The following is a 17,670-nucleotide window of genomic DNA, read 5'->3' on the forward strand; positions in this document are numbered from 1 at the left end:
AACCCCTCCTTATATGAGGGAAGGCCTCCAGTCAACAAGCCTTACCTCCGTGTTCTCTTACAAAGTAGCACAGCTGCTCTGATGAAGGTGACGGCTGTTAGGCTCAAAGGATCCAGTTATTCAACATGTCGCATGCTGTGCTACAAATGTCGTACTCCCAGATGCTAGATTTTTCCTTGTGTGCGTTACATACTTAATTACTTCCATATTCCTTTACTCATTTATCTCCCCTGGAGGCTAGGCTGGGCAGAAATTTGACCCCATTTTTATTCGTGAAAAGACCGGCACGCCAAGAGGTTGAAATGACAAGCCTGATGAGTTGGTGAGCAGCGACACCAGCTGCCAGGCATGGAAAATAGAAACTCAAGGAGGGCCACGTTCCACCTCAAGTCCCTAGCTGTAGGGTTGCACCGACCTTAGTGGCCTAGCGATGGAGACCCTGGGTTGGGAGATGCACTGGCGATCTTCCAGTGCGGGGGTAGGGGTGGGGGTGGGTCCAGCCAGCAGGCGAAGTCGACCGCCAGCGACAGGTCCTGAACAGTGGAGTCCCAGCTGCCCTCGGGCAGAGTCACGCCCCGAGCGCAGCCCGGCGCTGGGTGGCGCTACGCGGCCGCCCTGCACCAGACCTGTTGCGTCCTGGGCTCGGTAAAGAGGCCCACCCAGAGCCGAGCCAGGGTGAACGTCCCCCTGCCCCAGCACTGTCCCGGAAGCTGCCAGGTCCACCCTAAATAGGTGGCGCCTGCCCTTCAGCCTCTACACAGTCCCCAGCCCGGTTCTAGGCGCGTCGGGTGCGGCTAGCATAAAACTTTCGCCAAACCGCTCGGACACAGGGCGGGTTGGAGGGGACCTTCCAACTCCAGACCCCACAACGGTCTGCGCCGTGTCACCTCAGCCTCTCAGTCGCCCCAGAAGCCCTGCTGTCGATGAGGCAGTGGATCGGTACCACTCTAGTTCCTGCCGGCGGCGCTGACCCGAGCACCGCCCCCGCCTACCCCTTCGCGGTCCCCATCCCCTCCCCCGCCTCCCGCGCTCGGGCCCCAGCGTCGCCGGCCCCGCCCGCGCCGGGGTCGCCGCAGTCCCCACGGCTCGCCCGGGACTTCCTGGCCAGGCGTCCCAGCTTTATTGCAACCCGGGAGCTCCCCAAGGTGTGGCTGTGGGTGCTGGTCCACCAGAGGCTGAAGCCGGGGACCTCAGGGCATCCTGGTTCTGAGCTCCAGGGAGGCGGCCCCGCAGGACTGGGCAAGGACGGGGCGGCCGGCGGAGGGGCGGGCGCCGCTCATCAGTCACGCTGGTCACGTCTGGGGCCACCCGGCCGCCCACTGGTGTCTTGCCGGCTGGCCGTGCTACCTCGGCGAGGGCAAAGGGGCTGTGGCGACGCCATGCCCGGGCCGGAGTGAGTGAGCGCGGGCGAAGATGGCGTACATCCAGGTAGGACTGTGGCTGGGGGGACGGCCAGGGGATACCGGGGACCGCGCCCCCTCGGCCGGGAGCGCGCGACGCGGGAGTGCGCACCACCCAGCTCCCACAAACTTACTAGAGGGAAAAATAAAAAAAATCCAAAAACAACAAAACAACGGGTGCCCCAGAGCAGGCACCTGTGCGTGTCCTGGAACCAGGGCAGGGGACCTCAGATCCGGTACGGAGGGCCCTGCGTGGGACCTGCATTCTCGCGCTCGCCTCCCTGGGAAGGGAGACCGTAGGGTGACTTTGCACGCCCCCACCCCGTCCCCCTGGCACCCACCCCAGGGGAGGGGCCGCAGGAGGGCGGCCCGGGGCGCGCCAGCCACCCGACCCGCCAGCGCCCGTTGCCGTGGTGACGGCTCGGGCTAATTGGCCGATGGAGCCAGCTGGAGGCAGCTGTTCAGACCTAGAGGGACAAGGACATCGTTCGCCCGGGCACTGGGTGCAGAGGGGTGGGGACATCCAGAGGCCAGAGCACACTAGTGAGGGATGTGGGGACGGTTACTTTAGTCCGTTGAGGTCTGAGAAGTGCAGGATTCTCCCCCCCCCATCCTTCTCACAGAGTGCCCCCAAGACTTCCAGAAGCAGAGACTTTCCAAGTATCTCCCCCACCCCACCCGACCCCGCCTTTGGGGGGGACGGGTGGGGATGGACTGTGTTGCTTGGTGAAGAAACCGGTTTCTTTTACAAATTGCGAAGTGGTGACAGGTCATCCCCAAGGTCACGGAGGCCAGACTCGCGAACAGATCGGAAGAGCTGAGGGGTTCTAGGACTGCATGCTCTTAGCAGGAGAGGAAGGGAGAGAGTGACTTCCAGGTCCAGGGACTCACTTTTGTCTCCCAGCGTCAGCTTGGTGTGTGTGGAGGCGGGCAGGGGACTGCAGACCCCCTAGGGCTCCCCTGCTACCTTGTACCCTGCTCCTCAGAGGGCCTGCACCAGGTGGAACCTGACCCTCTCCTCCTCTGGCTTTGATTCCCAGGAATGGCTTGCTTTTTCATGGATTGCCTAGGTCCTGATTTCAAGTTCAATGAAGGTCACATTTACTGTACATCTACTGTGTCTTGGAAGTTGTTGGGATGCTATTGAATAGTTGCTCAACACCAAGATGACACCAATTATGGAACAGCACTGAGGACATAGGTCACAGTCTCTGCCCCTGTGATGTCCAAGGAAATGAGCGGAGAACAGTGAAACCAGTTTTATGGTTCTTCATCGAATTAATATGTTTTCTTTTTCTGAGACAGGCTAGCTCCTGCCTCGTCTTCTGAGTGCTGGGATTACAGTGGTGGGTCATTGCTCAGCTACCTAAACCGTATTTCAGCACAGAGAAGTTAAGTCACTTGCCAAGGTCACACACACACACAGAGCTACTTAGCAGTCATAGTGGTATGTGAACTGTAGGCTGGGAAGGGATGTGTAAGTCCTGCTTCTCAGGGGGTCCTGGCTCCCTTCTTAGAAACAGTCTCTGAATGTCTATAGAACACGGATAGTAGTATTCTTTTTCTTCTGCCACAACTTTTCAGTGGGGAAAACAGTGCTAAAGCCAGCACCGGGAGGTCAGAGAGTGGGCGTGGCTATGCACCCACAAAGCTTTATTTGTTTCAGTCAATGAGTTTCAGAGACTTTCTGAAAGTTACGAAATAGTTGTCTGTGATGTTTTGCAGCCATTTAAAAATTCTTGAATCCACAAGTTGCCCACACCTTTCATTCCAGCAGCACTCTGGAGGCAGAGGCAGGCAGATCTCTGTGAGGTGGAAGCCAGCCTGGTCTACACAGCAAGTTCCAGGACAGCCAGGGATACACAGAGAAACCCTGTCTTAAAAAACCAACCAAACAAACAAAACAGGAATCCTTCTTTGTTGGAGGGCTGGGTAGTGGCCTACCATGGGGCTGTGAGCTGGACACTGCTGACCTCTGTGGGGTGCCTGGGACCTTTCTCTTTATGCTTCCTGGCTTGAATCAGTTCTCCACTGGTATCAGAAGAGGGAGACCAGAGGATAGGATGAGGCAGATGAGACCCTGGCCTTGGGTCTTCCTTCTTGTTCCCTTTGTCCCTGCCTTGGGCTGCTCCTGGTCCACCATCTTGTACCTGGGCTTTGAGAAAACTGTGCATCATCCGGCAGTTTCCCTGGTCGTCATGGCTGTGTAAATGGCTAAATGGATCTCTTGACCATCCGTGCCCTGAGAACACACCCGTAAGTTGCTAGAATGCCACAGGTGCTTGGAAAGCATTCCTTTACATTAAACTTTTCACTTTGCGATGCCTGGGGGACCCTGGAGGACTGGGGAGGACTGCACATCTCAGGGTGTGTGTGACAGTGGAGAACAGCTCTCCTTCCACCGTGCGGGGCCTGGGGATTGAACCCAGGTCACTGAGTTTGGTGGCAAGCACCATTACCCACTGAACCTTCTCACCAGCCCTCAGTTGTTCGGCTTTTTTTTCTTTCTAGACAAGGTCTTGCTATGTAGTCCAGGCTGGCCTCCAGTTTACAGCCTTCCTTCCTCAGCCTCCTGGGGCCAGGATGATGGGCACACACCACTATGCTCAGCTTAGAGCAAACAGCTTCAAGCGAGCCCCACTAGAGCGCAGTGTTTAGGGCTTGAACTTGCCAGGGTGGCTCTTGGTGGCTCTTGGTGACCAGGAGGAATCACCTTGTCTCAGAAGCCACAGAGAAGGTGTGTTTATTTTGAGGTTGAGAGTCACACAGCCTTTCTATATTAAGAAATCATCCAAAGAAGCAACCCAGGCTCAGAGCCCACCTCCCTCCCGACTTAATAGGTCTTATGATCTGTGACCTTTAGCACTCTGTGTCTGGCTGAGTTTGGAGGGACCTGTGACGAGCGCCTTTAGGTGCTTTCCCACGAGACAACCCATGGCACTTTGCGGAGCTTGACTTTTAGTTAATAGTATCACCACCTACGCTATTATTAATTGTTTTTTTTTCCTCTAGAATTGGACTCTAAGGGCTTGAGTTGAAATCCTCAGCACCATGTGAAAGCTGAGTGTGGTGTTGTGCTACCCTAGTGGTGGGGAGGCAGAGACTGGAGAATCCCTGTGGCTCCCTGGCCGACCAGCCTAGAGTTGATGAGCTCCAGGTTCATGGTCCAGATCCTGTGTCAAAATAAGGAAGACACCTGACGTTGACCTCTGTCCTCTACATACATGTGCACGCATATACGTGCATGTGTACAAGCACTCACAGGAATATGTACACATGCCACACACATACACATGTGTACACACACGTTCACAGTGGAAAAACAAACTCTCTTTTTTATTTTAACTTACAAAAAAAATCAAGTCGGACATGATAGTACATACCTATAATCCCAGAATCTGGAAGGATGAGGCAGGAGGATGAAGCATTCTAGGTTAGCCTGGGCCACAGAGTTAAACCCTGTTTCAGGACAGCCAGCAAGTCACCAGGCACACAAAAGGTCTGTGAAGGAAACTGTGTCACCCATGGGCAAAGAGAGTCAAGATCACATGATGGAAGCAAAAGGTGGCTGGAAAAATAAACACAGGGGAATGCTCCAGTATTAAATCTGAGCTGGACTGGGCTATCCCCAGCCTTAGAGGACTCGTCTTGCTGTGTTTACAAGGAAGAGCAAGGGTCAGAAAGATGTTAACATCTGGGAGCAGCCCCAGACTGTCTCCTCCCTGTTGGCTCCCTGTGCACTCCAAAGCCCTGGGTTTGGGCTGCACCTCCGTTCCAGCCTAGGAACTGTCCTAATCTGGTCAGCAGGATTTGATACCTGCCGGGTGGGTTAATTCGATCATGTGTTTGGTTTAGTTTTGAATCAAAAAATCCTGGGGCTGTAAAGATGGCTCAGCTGGCAAAGTTGCCTGCCACAAAATCTGATGACCTGACTTCGATCCTTGGAACCAGGTGGAGGAAGGAGAGGATGGACTCCCGAGAGTTGTCCTCTGACCGCCACATAGTGCCGTGGATGGTTGTGACCACACGCAGAGAGAGACGTGAATGCACATACGCACTAAAGAAATGTAATAACAATAATAAAAAGAAAAGGAAATCCTGGATCCATAAAGGAGCCCTTCTCTGGAAGAAGAGGAGGGAGTCTGGGGCTTGGGGACCTATGAGAAGAAGATGGGGTAGGGGTGGAACCACACCAGGGAGGGAGGACCAGCCCCTGGCTTCCCTCCAGCCCCTCCCCCATTTGTGGGTGGTCGACGGATGCTCTCCACCAGCAGGATTGGAGCAGAATTGGAAGGTAGGGCCCTGGCAGGGGCGGGGGAGTCAGCCTGTCAGTTTAGCTAATCAGGCCCTCTTGGGTTGGCTTCTGGCTATTTCAGTCTGGGAAGGTTTGCGAGTCCCCTGAAGTGTGGCTGCGTTGTTGAGTAGCTTGACGATCTGTCTACCCGCTCTGATTCATAACAGCACACGGTGCACATCCAATGGAAAAGCTCACATTTCCCGTTTATTCGCTGTTAGTTAACCAAGAGGCTGCCAGCAGCCCTGCAAACATAGCCATACCTTGGTAGTAAAGTCAGCTCCCTCCCCAGAATGGTGAGTGCGAAGAAGCAGGGTGCTGCTGTTCTGTTGTTTTTGTCTTGCTGTTCTTTGAGTTGCTGGAATATTGCTAAACTGGTCTCTCTCTCTCTCTCTCTCTCTCTCTCTCTCTCTCTCTCTCTCTCTCTCTCTCTCTCTCTCTCTCTCTCTCTCTCTCTCTCTCTCTCTCTCTCTCTCTCTCTCTCTCTCTTCTCCCTCTGCCCCTCACCCTGGCTTCACCGTGGCTCTCTAAAAGGGCAGTTGGAACCACTGAACGAGGTGGGTTAATTCAATTATCTGTTTGGTCTGGATTCTAATCAAATGCTTGCCTTTCCGTTTGGAGCCTGGTGTGGGGCTGGGGCATGACTGAGTACTGAGTCACAGGGTATTAGCAAGGGTACAGTTTCTGTTCTTTCCTACCGAAAGGGAGACCCTGACAAAAGGGACATCCCTGGACAGCATGTGTGTCCCAACTCTGTGGGATTCCCCTAGTTTAGTTGCATGTCCCTGGGGCTATTTTTCCTGAAGTATCTTGTTTGTTTGTTTGTTTGTTTTTTCCTTTTGCCAGGAGAGAACCCTATGCATTGTGTGTTTGAGAACATATTGCCTGGCCCTCTCCATGTTGTAATAACCGCCCACCTGTCAAGAAAGGCACACACATAAACTACAAAGGCAAACACCTGCAAGTGTTTTGCTTGCTCCGAACGGCTGGCTGCAGCCACGTCTGTTTGCCATCCCGTGCCCACGGTGCATAAATAGGAGAGGGGAAGAAAAAAAATATTTTTTTCTCCTACCGGCATCTCTGTTCTGGGGTGCCTATTTGTCATGGGTGGAGCCCATACCAGACGGACTGCTTATAATTTGGGGGTGTTCTCTCTCCTCTCCCTCTTCCTCACCCTCCTCCTCCCTCCTCCTTCTCCCAATGGCCTCAGGGATTTCTTTCTAGAATCTCTGATGTACTGCTGTGTGGATGGACTTGTCGACACTGTTGTCAGAGGTGCTATGAGTCCAGCTGCTGCCAGTCCAGTGAAGATGAAGTAGAGATCTTGGGACCTTTCCCTGCCCAGACTCCTCCATGGCTGTGAGTAACCCACTGGGACATTCACCTCCCAGCATCCCCTCCACTGGAGGACCGGCAGAGGGTGGGGTGAGATAGGCTGAGTTACCATGGACATAGCCGAGAAGGGCTTCTCTGTGCCCCCTCATTTGTGGGCCAGCTGGTGGCACCAGCTGGCGGTGAGACTCCTGCTCAGCCATTCTCACACCGAGCTTCTGAGATGCAAGCCGGGTGATGCTAATCTTGGGGACACTTTAAGTAGCCCAAGTATCCAAGCAGAAAAAATCTGGGTTCTTTTTGAAGAACTTCTTGAAGGCAGTGGCCTTCGAAGGAGGAGCAGTGTCTGTTCCCTTCCCAGACAGCATGACAGACTGTCCTAATGCCCAGTCCCAGGCCTGCGCTGAGTAGGTGCTTAGTGAGTCTTAGCTGCCAGCGCCTTTCTGATGGCGCCTTTTGGCTGACCTGAACAAGGCCTGCATCCCCGGAGCCACAGGGAGGCATGCCCGGCCCATCCTGCCTCCAGTGCTGGTGGTGTTCACTCTGGCATCTTCTGTTTTGTTTCTAATCCACTCCCTTCCTGTGCCCTCACACACCGTCTTCATCTGCCAGTCGCTCAGATATTTTGGGAAGGCAGTGTTGAAGCTTGGCCACATGTCTGATCCACCTCTCTGTGGCAGGGAGAGGGATATGGTCAGACTGGGGAGGAGCCAGGAGACCTGGGTTGGGAAAGACCTAGAAATAATCAACAACAGCTGCTGGGGACTTTAGGAGGGAGGCCCAGAGAGGAGATGGTGCCGGGTACAGTCGGAACCCAGGAGTAGCTGGGTACAATGGGAACCTAGGGGTAGGACCTAGAACTGTCTCAGCTGAATCTTGGGCTGAAATCCCAGAAGCACCTGGAGCTCCATCTTTCCTCTGGGTTGGAGGTCATGCCATGCATGCTCTTATTTTTTCTTCTTAGAAGCAAGTTTCAGGTGTTTTCAGAACACAGTGGTTTCGTGTCAGCCTATGTGAGTTCAAATTCAGTTTCTGCTACAGCTTTCTAGCTCTTTAACCCTGGGAAAGTTGCTTGACTTCTATGAGCCTTGGTTTTCCACCTGTAAAATGGGATGATAAAAGCCAGGCAATGTTGGCGCACGCCTTTAATCCCAGTACTCAGGAGGTAGAGGCAGGCAGATCTCTGTGAGTTGAGGGCAGTCTGGTCTACAGAATGAATTCCAGGACAGCCAGGGCTTCACAGAGAAACCCTGTTTTGGGAAAAAAAAAAAAAAAAGGTGTGTGTGTATGAAATGATAATAAATAAATAAATAAATAGTATTTACCAAATAGGTTTGTTGAATTTGTATTTAGAAAAGTACTTAAGAGTACTTAAGACTTCGCTGATGATCAAAAGTGGGACACTTATTTGTTTATTGAGTCAGGGTCTCACTATGTAGCCTTGGTTGGCCTGGAACTCTTTATAGACCAGGCTAACCTTTAACTCACAAAGATCTCCCTGCCTCTGCCTCCTGGGTTCTAGGATTAAAGGAATAGACCACCATTCCTTGTTTATTTTTATTTTCATTTTTTAAGACAGGGTCTCCTGTAGCCAGGCTGGCCTTGAACTTGCTGTGTTGCCAAAAATGACCTTGAATTTCTGATCTTCCTGCATCTACCTCCTGAGTGCTGGGATTACAGGCATGGGCCACCATACCCAGGCCTATCCATGCCAGTCAAGCATTCTACCAACTGAGCTATGTCCCCAGCCCTGTGAGTGCAATTTTTTTTGGTTTGTTTGTTTTTGTGTGTATGTTTTTGAGACAGATTTCTCTGGCTGTCCTTGAACTCACAGAGATTCACCTGGCTCTGCCTCCTGAGTGCTGGGATTAAAGGCGTGCGCCACCACCGCCTGGCAAGTGAGTGCAATTTTTTTTTTTTTTTTTTGGTTTTTCGAGACAAGGTTTCTCTGTGTAGCTTTGCGCCTTTCCTGGATCTCACTCTGTAGACCAGGCTGGCCTCGAACTCACAAAGATCCGCCTGCCTCTGCCTCCCAAGTGCTGGGATTAAAGGCGTGCACCACCACCACCGCCCGGCTGTGAGTGCAATTTTTAAAGACCCTGGTTTGGCTTTGATTTTCTTATCTAGAGAATGAGAATAGTAAAATAATTGATTTCACAGGGCTACAAGTAAGAGTAAGTGAAGAAGGCTAGCCACAGTAATGCATGCTTTTAATCCCAGGGCTGGGGAGGTGGAGGCAGGAGGGCTGTGAGTTCAAGATCACCCTGAGCTATGTAGTGAGACCCTGTCTCCAAAACAAATGCGAATGAGCTGCCTTCAGAATGCATTTAGCCCAGGGGCAAGAGATCCATAAGCATTCTTTCTGTCATTATTGGGTGTCAACAGACACCTTTCACTCATCTCGAGGACATGATTTCAAGTAGATGGTCACAAAGCTGAGATGTAAGAGACAAGCCCATTTTAAAGGGTCCTTGTCGCAGAGTGGCTGAGACCATTTGGATCCTAAAAGCCACATGTCTTTGTCACTCAAAAGAAAAGCTGATGACCAGGTAGAACGTCACACCTGTATTCCCAGTCCTAAAATTGGAGGCAGAAGGAGCTTGAGTCCCAGGCCAGCCTCCGGAACTCCAGGGCTAGGGATGGAGCTCAGCATTTGCAGCATGTGTGAGGCTCAAGGTTTGATTCTCAAACTGGAGATGAAACAGAAGGTAAAGCATCCAAACATACACGCACATGCATGTGCACATATGTGTGAGTATATATGTGTATATAGTTTCAAAAGTCTGTTGGCCACCTGACTAGCCCTCAGGAAGAACCTGAACCCTGAAAATGCTCTTGTTCACTCATCACAGAGAAGTGAGGCTCAGTTTCCTTGATCTATGATGTATGGTATATTTGCACATGTGTACATTTTGGAAGTACATGTGAAGGCCACGAGTCAACCCAAGTCTTCACCTTGCACCTCAAGACAAGGCCTCTTGCTGTTCTCCACTGCATACACCAGGCTAGCTGGCCTGTGACCTTCTGGGGACTTCTCTGTCTCTGCCTCTTATCCTCCAGTAGTGCTGGCTTTCACGAGAATCTGAACTCAGGTCCTCAGCAACATGTGACAAGGGTTACCCGCTGAACCACCTTCCCAGCCCAGTAGTTATTTCTTTGGGCACATGCTGTACGGGACACTGTCCTCTTCATGAGGTTAGATGGGCTTTTGTGAATGGGTTCAGGGACTTTTCAGTTTCATCTAGGACATAGGCAGGTGTGGGAGCAGGTTGCCGCTCTAGAATCATACTTCCATACCTTACATACTATATGTGACAGCCTAGCCTAGGGTCTCATGGAAAATCCAGGGATGATGGCTTCAGGCATGGCTAAATCCAGGGCTCACATGGTTTCTCTGTTGTTTTTTCCATTGAATTAGCTTCATTCATTCTTAAGCTCTCTTTTGCTGCTGTGCTTGATCTACATTCTATCATCTTCATAGAAAAAAAAATTCAGGGGTTGGGGATTTAGCTCAGTGTAAGCAAGCACAAGACCCTGGGTTCGGTTCTCAGCTCCCCCGCCCCCCCCCCCAAAAAAAAAAGAAAGAAAAGAAAAAGAAAAAATAAAACAACGATTCAAAAACAGAAAAATGCACTGGCCTGACCTTCACCCTGTGCCCGTCACTTGTCCCTACCTTTTCAGGCAGGGAAAATAGCTGTCCCCCTAGGTTGCCTCTCCACCTGGAGCTAAGGAAGGCTTGCTCTTGTCTGAAGCATGTAAAGAGCTAGAGAGTAAATGTTTTAGCCTCCTGGGCCTGTGACCCTGAGGCAACTGGCCACCCATCACAGCATGTGACCACTATCACAGACAGAAGAGAAGGGAGGGTCACCGTTGTTAGGAAGCCAGGCAATGGGTGCGACTCCAGCTCACAGACCCTTGGGGCAGATGCTTCAAGTTTTGTAACTAGAGAGGAAGGAATGAAGCTGGCCAAGGGAAAGAGCACATGCATGCCGCCCCCCTGAAGGGTTGGGGTCATGGGGGAGGAGCCTCAAGTTCAGCTAGTGCACGGCTTCAAGGGCCAGGTTCAAGATTTGGATTCTCTTCCTCACACAGCAGATGTCACCTCCTCCCAACCTTGCCAGTTACAGTCAGATACAGGCTCCTACCCACCCACCCCCGGACACCCAGAGATTCCCTGTTACAGGAACCTGTGGAACACTGTAACCATGTAACTATGTTACCTATGTAAGTATGTAGCCTCATCATAACACTGAGTTTGGAGACAGTTTTGTTTTACACTGAATACTGGCCTTTTGTGCAAAAAAAAAAAAAAAAATTATTTTTGGAGCAAGAGGTTCGTTCTGTGTGCAGACAAAAACAGAGAAGTGGACTGGAATGTTCCTTCCAGGGCCAGCATACTCCAGAACTCTGAGCAGTACCATTCATGTTATGGCATTGCGGGCTGTACCACCTGGAGTTGGACAATCTGCAATGTAAACAGCTGTACATGACCTTTCTGCTTCCCAGGATGAGCTGGGCTGCCTCAGACCCTGAGTAGCACCTCATTCAGTTTTGGCATCCAACACAATACAATGCAGAACAGAAATCTGTAAGGGGGAAAGCGGGTTCAATCATTCAGAAAGCAGATCTGCAGCTTGCATTTGCTCCAGATTTATTTACCAAGTGGGCAGTTGCATGTTATCAAACAGACAGGAAGTAGAAATGTCAAGTGCTCGGGCTGTGCAATGCCATTCCCACTGTGACATCTGGGGCCTGTCTCCATACAGTGACGTGTATGATGAGCCGGCCTCTGCGTGTTCTGTGTGAGTCTCTGGAGACATTATCGTGTGTATTAATGTCATACGGACAGATGAAGATCTCAGTGACTGCACTGTCTATATGGCTCTGTTGGAGCAGTACCAGAAGGGTCCTTATGGGAGAGTGAATGAAAGCCAAGTTGTTTGTGTCCAACAGGCCTATATGGATTACCTGCTTAATGTATGGCTCTTGTGGGTTGCACAGGGGATGCTCAGCTGTGAAAGGGAGCATAGCTGGGATCCCCTAGGGTACCACGGTTCATCAAAAGGCAAATCAGCTCCCATCACAAGCTTGCATTTCCCATCAGTAAGGGAGGGAGTCCATAACAGCTGGCTGCAGGACTGCTCAGAGAATGTCCTAAGATAGTGCTTATGGGCACCGTTGGTGCCCCTCGCCACTCCCTGCCCCCTTTGATCAGTGAGTACAGATCCCAGTGTCCGGGAATGACAGGACACCTCAGTGTTGCTGATCCCAGTTCATTCTGGGATGTAAACAACAAGCCAGTGGGCCACCCCTGAAGATGAGCGCAGCACTAAAGGGAAAGACAGCTATACAGGGGGATGGGAGAGGTCTCAAGGACAGGATTGTGGTCCTTGGAGGAAAGGCCACTGAAGCAGAAACCTGAGTGGTTAAAAGAACAAAAAACTAGGCAAGAGAAGAGCCTGGAGGAGCATCTTAGGCAGAGGGAACAGGGAGGCCCAGGGTATCTGAGGGAACACAGAGGTGGGGCAGCCCCTGTGCTCCCAGACACCTGTGTTTTAGTGGCTCCAGAGGTTGGTGACATTTAAGCTGACCATTGAAGGTGTGTGGGTCTCATAGGAGGAGGTGGCTGTCACAGTAAAGCTTGGCAGCTGGGAAGCAGGGCCATAGACAGGCAGGAGTTCAGGAGCCATGCCATTCTATCCAGAGACTGCTGCTCTGCATTAAGGGAGTCTTGCCCCAGTTTGGTCCTGCCCCCTGTCCCCATGCACCTGTCCCGCACATTTCATCTGCTGTCCATACACAGCCAGCAGGTATCCAGCCCCCCTTTCCAGCCTGTCTTGCCCTGCCTGCTGCCTTTCATCACTCTGTGGTCAAGGCAGCCTCATCACGCCCATCAGGTGCCCCTGAAGACCCTCTAGAATTCAAAGCTTGCATTTTGGGGTTTCAAGACATGTTTGTTTCCTTGTAGGCTTAAATGTCAAGTTGAGGAGATGTGACTGGATGGCCTTAATCAGCCATTATGGCTCAGGGTGCACGATGCACAACATTCCCCCATGCACAGTATTGCTAACACTAGATCTCTTTGCAGGCTCCCTGCTCTCCCTTTCCTCCCTGCCTCAGCACTCATGCCCAGCTTGAGTACTGGCAAGACCTGGTTTTGTTCACTTGTTTGAGACAAGGTCTTTCTTGGTAACATGACCTCAAACCCAGGACTATTCTGCCTCGGTCTCCTGAGTGCTGGGATTAAAGGCACACACCATACCCAGCTTGGGGGGATCTTAAAGCCACCTCTATTTTATTATCAGCTAAAACATGCCAAGTACCCAACTATATCACTGCTGTGTCATTTGATGCTTCTTAACTCATTCTGAGAGTTTAGCAGCCAGAGAAGGTGGTCTTTTGGTTGTTCCCATTTTATAGATGGGGAAATGGAGGAACAGAGAGGGGGAGGGAGTCACCCAGGGTCACCTCGCTAGGGTTCCAACTGAAAGTATCTGTCTGTCTATCCATACATCTACTTACCTACCTATTATCTATCATTATCTATCATCTCTCATCTCCCTCACCATCTGTCCCCGAGCCTTGCCCATGCCTCCTCCAGTTTCTTAGCATTTCTCGTCTTCATTAGCATCATGTTGAGTCATTGCTGCTGCTAATTCGTAACTGCTTCTCCACCTCCAACTTCTGTTCTCAAGTCATTGATTCACAGGACCATTTTGTAGTCATCCACCTGCCACTCCACCTTTGAGTGACATTGTGATGGCGTATTTTTAAAGGATGTTAAATCAGAAGATTTAATAAGGAGAGTATTGAAACAGAAGGACACATAGCCCCAAGAGCCACGTTCCCAAGTTCAGATGCAGCTAAACAACCACACTGTTCCTGCTGGACCCAAGATTGGCAGGTCTCTGGCTTCATTCCGCCATAGTGGCGCCCTCATGTGGCAACAGTGTGGGTTTGCATGCCCTCCACCCAACTCTGAAGCTATTTTCTAAATCAGGGATGATATCTTTGAATTATTTCATAGTTTGTGCAAAAAGCAAGACTCTATTTCCATCATTCATAGTGATATAGTGTGGGTCAGCGACTGCATTATCACCATGCATGCCCCAAGACAAGAGTCCCTGTGTTCAGCCACTGAATGTTTGTTCATGCTCTGGGAAAGGTGCGGGTAGTGGTTGAACTGTGGGAGAATGCAGAGAGCAGGTGACTCTGGTCCACATGGGACTCTGGTGGGGGGGTTGTCTCAGCAGCCACTGAAATCCCTTCTCCCCCTCTAGAATGGCCAGCCGGAGCAATGACAAGGACGGTGACTCCGTCCACACAGCCAGTGATGTCCCATTGACCCCAAGGACCAACTCCCCTGATGGGAGACGCTCGTCCTCAGACACATCCAAGTCCACATACAGCCTGACTCGGAGAATCTCCAGTAAGTGCCTGGAGACAGTTGGGGTTGGCAGGGTAGGGGTGGGGGCCATTCTCTTAGTACCGAGGAAAAAAGCCTAGCTGAGCATGGTGGCTTGTGCCAGCACTCGGGAGTCTGAAGCAAGAGAATCTAGGACACCCTGGAGTAGAGTGAGTTCCAGGCTAGCCTGAGCTATAGAGTAAGATCCTGTCGCAAAACAAGAGCAGCGCTTGCACTTAGGGTCATGGAAGAAGGAAAACAAAGGCAAGGGCTTGATGGGGGAGACCAAGGGGCTGTTGCGCCTGTAGACCTCAGGTTTCCCTCTGTTCATAGACTAACTGGGCTTCCACCCAGGCACGCTGACCCCTGGGTCCACCCTCCCAGAGTGGGGCAGTGCTATACCTCAGTTGGGGAGGGTATATTTCCCTCTTGGATCTTGCACTTGCAAGTTCAGGGCTCCAGAAGGTCCTCCCAGTCTATCCCTTCATCCATAAGGTGGACTAATGTCTCATCTAATAATCCAGGGGACTATAAAAAGCAGCTGACTCAGAGCATGGTGTCCATTCAGAGCACTACCTGGCACTGAGCTGCTCTGATCATAGTGATGGGATGCTCCCAGATCCCACCTCTCACAATAAGTAAGAATAGAGTTATCTTTCCATATGCATACATTCTGTACCCTTAGGTTCAACCAATCCCAGCACTTGGAACCCAAGGTAGAAGAATTGTGAATTCAAGGCCAGCCCAAGCTACAAAGTGAATTCCAGGCCACTGAGGGTTACTTAGCAAGACCCTGTCTCAAAGAGCCAAGAAAAAAAGATTGGGTGTGTGTGTCTATACTTAACACAGACTTTCTTTTCATGTCTTTATTTCCTAAACAATATGGTATAATAGCCGAGCTTGGTGGTGCAGGCCTATAATCCTACTCACGAGACTGAGGCAGGGGGATTATGAGTTCAAGGACAGTCTGTGCAACTTGGTGATACCCTATCTCAAAATAAAAAATAAAGAGAGGCCCAGGCCTACGGCTCAGTGGTAGAGCCTTGCCTAGATGCATGCAGCCCTGGACTGAATCCACCACACACCAGGAAAAGGAAAACTTGCCATAGGAAGTTTCATTTTGCAACATCTGTATTGTCCTTGGCATTTTAATCTGTTTGGAGACGGTGCAGGGGTATCCAGCCTTTTGGCACTGGGATTCAATGTCGTCTACAAGTGTATTGAACTGTATTCACTGGGGGGCGTGTTGTCTGTGGGCTTCAGGTTGGACATGCATGAACATATATGGATGACCATGCATAGGTTGTATATTGTTCTTTTGTATTTATTTATTTTTTATGTGTGTGTGTGTGTGTGTGTGTGTGTGTGTGTGTGTGTGTGCATGTGTGTTCCACCATGGTGCATATGTGGAACTCAGGGGACAACTTTTGGAAGCTGGTTCTCTCTCTCCACCATGTGAGATTGAACTCAGGTCCCCAGGCTTGGTAGCAAGTTCCTTTACCTGTTGAACCATCTTGCTAATCACTATACTGTTTCAAGTAGGGCTTTGAGTGTCTGAGGGCTTGGGTGTGTCAGGGGTCCTGAAACAGATTCCAAGGCTCATGGAACACCTGCATTTCCAGTGTGCACAGAAGAGCCCATTGAAGCAGAGAAGCCCACGTGGGCATCTGGGGATCTTTGCTGATGTCGCCGGGTGGCCGGTGGTGATCTTTGTTCTTGGTGGCTGTTTAGGTCTGGATTCCCGGCGCCCCAGCTCCCCGCTCATTGACATCAAACCTATTGAGTTTGGAGTTCTCAGTGCCAAGAAGGAGCCCATCCAGCCGTCGGTGCTGCGCCGGACCTACACCCCTGATGACTACTTCAGGAAGTTTGAGCCCCGGCTTTACTCCCTTGATCCAAACCTTGATGATGTGGACTCTCTGACTGATGAGGAGATCATGTCCAAGTACCAGCTGGGCATGCTGCACTTCAGCACACAGTATGACCTGCTGCACAACCACCTCACGGTGAGGGTGATTGAGGCCCGGGACCTGCCACCCCCCATCTCTCACGATGGCTCTCGCCAGGACATGGCCCACTCCAACCCCTATGTCAAGATCTGCCTCCTGCCTGACCAGAAGAACTCCAAGCAGACAGGAGTCAAGCGCAAGACCCAGAAGCCTGTGTTTGAGGAACGCTACACCTTCGAGATCCCCTTCCTAGAAGCCCAGAGGAGGACCCTGCTGCTCACTGTGGTGGATTTTGACAAATTCTCCCGCCACTGTGTGATTGGGAAAGTGGCGGTGCCTCTGTGCGAAGTGGACTTGGTGAAGGGTGGCCACTGGTGGAAGGCTCTGATCCCCAGTTCTCAGGTAAGGCTTGAGTTTTGCTGTGTCACCTCCTGGGAATTCTTTTTCTTTATAAGGTTGTTATTTTAACTTATTTTACGATTTAATTTTTTCTTTTGAAGCTGGGTGTGGTGATACATTCCTGCAATCCCAGCACTTGGGAGGTGCAATAAGGATCAGAAGTTCAGGGTCACCCTTGGCTATGTAATGAATTTGAGGATAACCTGGGCTACTTGAGATCTCGTGTCAAAAAAGCCAAAGGAAGAAACTTATTTTGCATTTAAGTTGTTTTTATTTTGAAATAGTTATACTCACATGAAGTTTCAAAAGCAGCATAGGGTTCCAATTGTTCTCCATTGTCCCTAGGACAGTGTCTTACAGCCCAGAGAATATAGGATATTCCACAAAACACTGTAAACTAGAGTAGACCAAATTCCGATTCCACTGGTTTTTATACATGTCCCCCTACCATGTGTGTGCATGTGTGAGTATGTGTGTGTATGTGTATGTATGTGTATTCATTGGCATGCATATATGAATGTGTGTGTGTGCATGTGTGAGTGTGTATGTGTGTGTGTGTGTATGTATGTGTGTTCATGGGCATACATGTGTATGTATGCATGTACATGCATGTGTAAGTGTGTGTGTGTGTATGTGGACATGCATACGCATGTGTGAGTATGCATGTGTGTATGCATGGGCATGCATGGGTGAGTGTGCATATGTATTCATGTGTGAGTGTGTGTGTATATGTATATATATATGCATTGGCATACATGGGGATGTGTGTGTGTGTGTGTGTGTGTGTGTGTGTGTGTGTGTGAGAGAGAGAGAGAGAGAGAGAGAGAGAGAGAGAGAGAGAGAGAGAGAGAGAGAGAGTGCATATGTAGTTCTATGAAATCTTTTTACCCT

The 17,670-nt window shown here is 50.8% G+C and overlaps 1 protein-coding gene across 5 annotated transcripts in view; it reads left to right on the forward strand.

Moving 5' to 3' along the window:
- The first annotated feature begins 1,026 nt into the window (after positions 1 to 1,026).
- Syt17 (synaptotagmin 17) overlaps positions 1,027 to 17,670 on the forward strand; it is a 71,626-nt gene continuing 54,982 nt past the window's right edge. The window contains exons 1-5 of one of the 5 annotated variants that reach the window (XM_052762916.1): positions 1,027 to 1,428; positions 6,234 to 6,251; positions 6,905 to 7,053; positions 14,307 to 14,455; positions 16,163 to 16,782. In XM_052762916.1, coding sequence (XP_052618876.1) covers positions 1,414 to 1,428; positions 6,234 to 6,251; positions 6,905 to 7,053; positions 14,307 to 14,455; positions 16,163 to 16,782 — 951 coding nt within the window. In that variant the 5' untranslated portion in view covers positions 1,027 to 1,413. Of the gene's footprint in view, positions 1,429 to 5,670; positions 5,695 to 5,752; positions 5,991 to 6,228; positions 6,252 to 6,904; positions 7,054 to 14,306; positions 14,456 to 16,162; positions 16,783 to 17,670 lie in introns of those variants that run through there. The other 4 variants (XM_052762918.1, XM_052762915.1, XM_052762919.1 and 1 more) reach the window with 4 other exon arrangements.

Source organism: Peromyscus californicus, unplaced genomic scaffold (assembly GCF_007827085.1).
Source record: "Peromyscus californicus insignis strain IS unplaced genomic scaffold, ASM782708v3 Scaffold_4__1_contigs__length_199733344, whole genome shotgun sequence".
Lineage (NCBI taxonomy): Eukaryota > Metazoa > Chordata > Mammalia > Rodentia > Cricetidae > Peromyscus > Peromyscus californicus.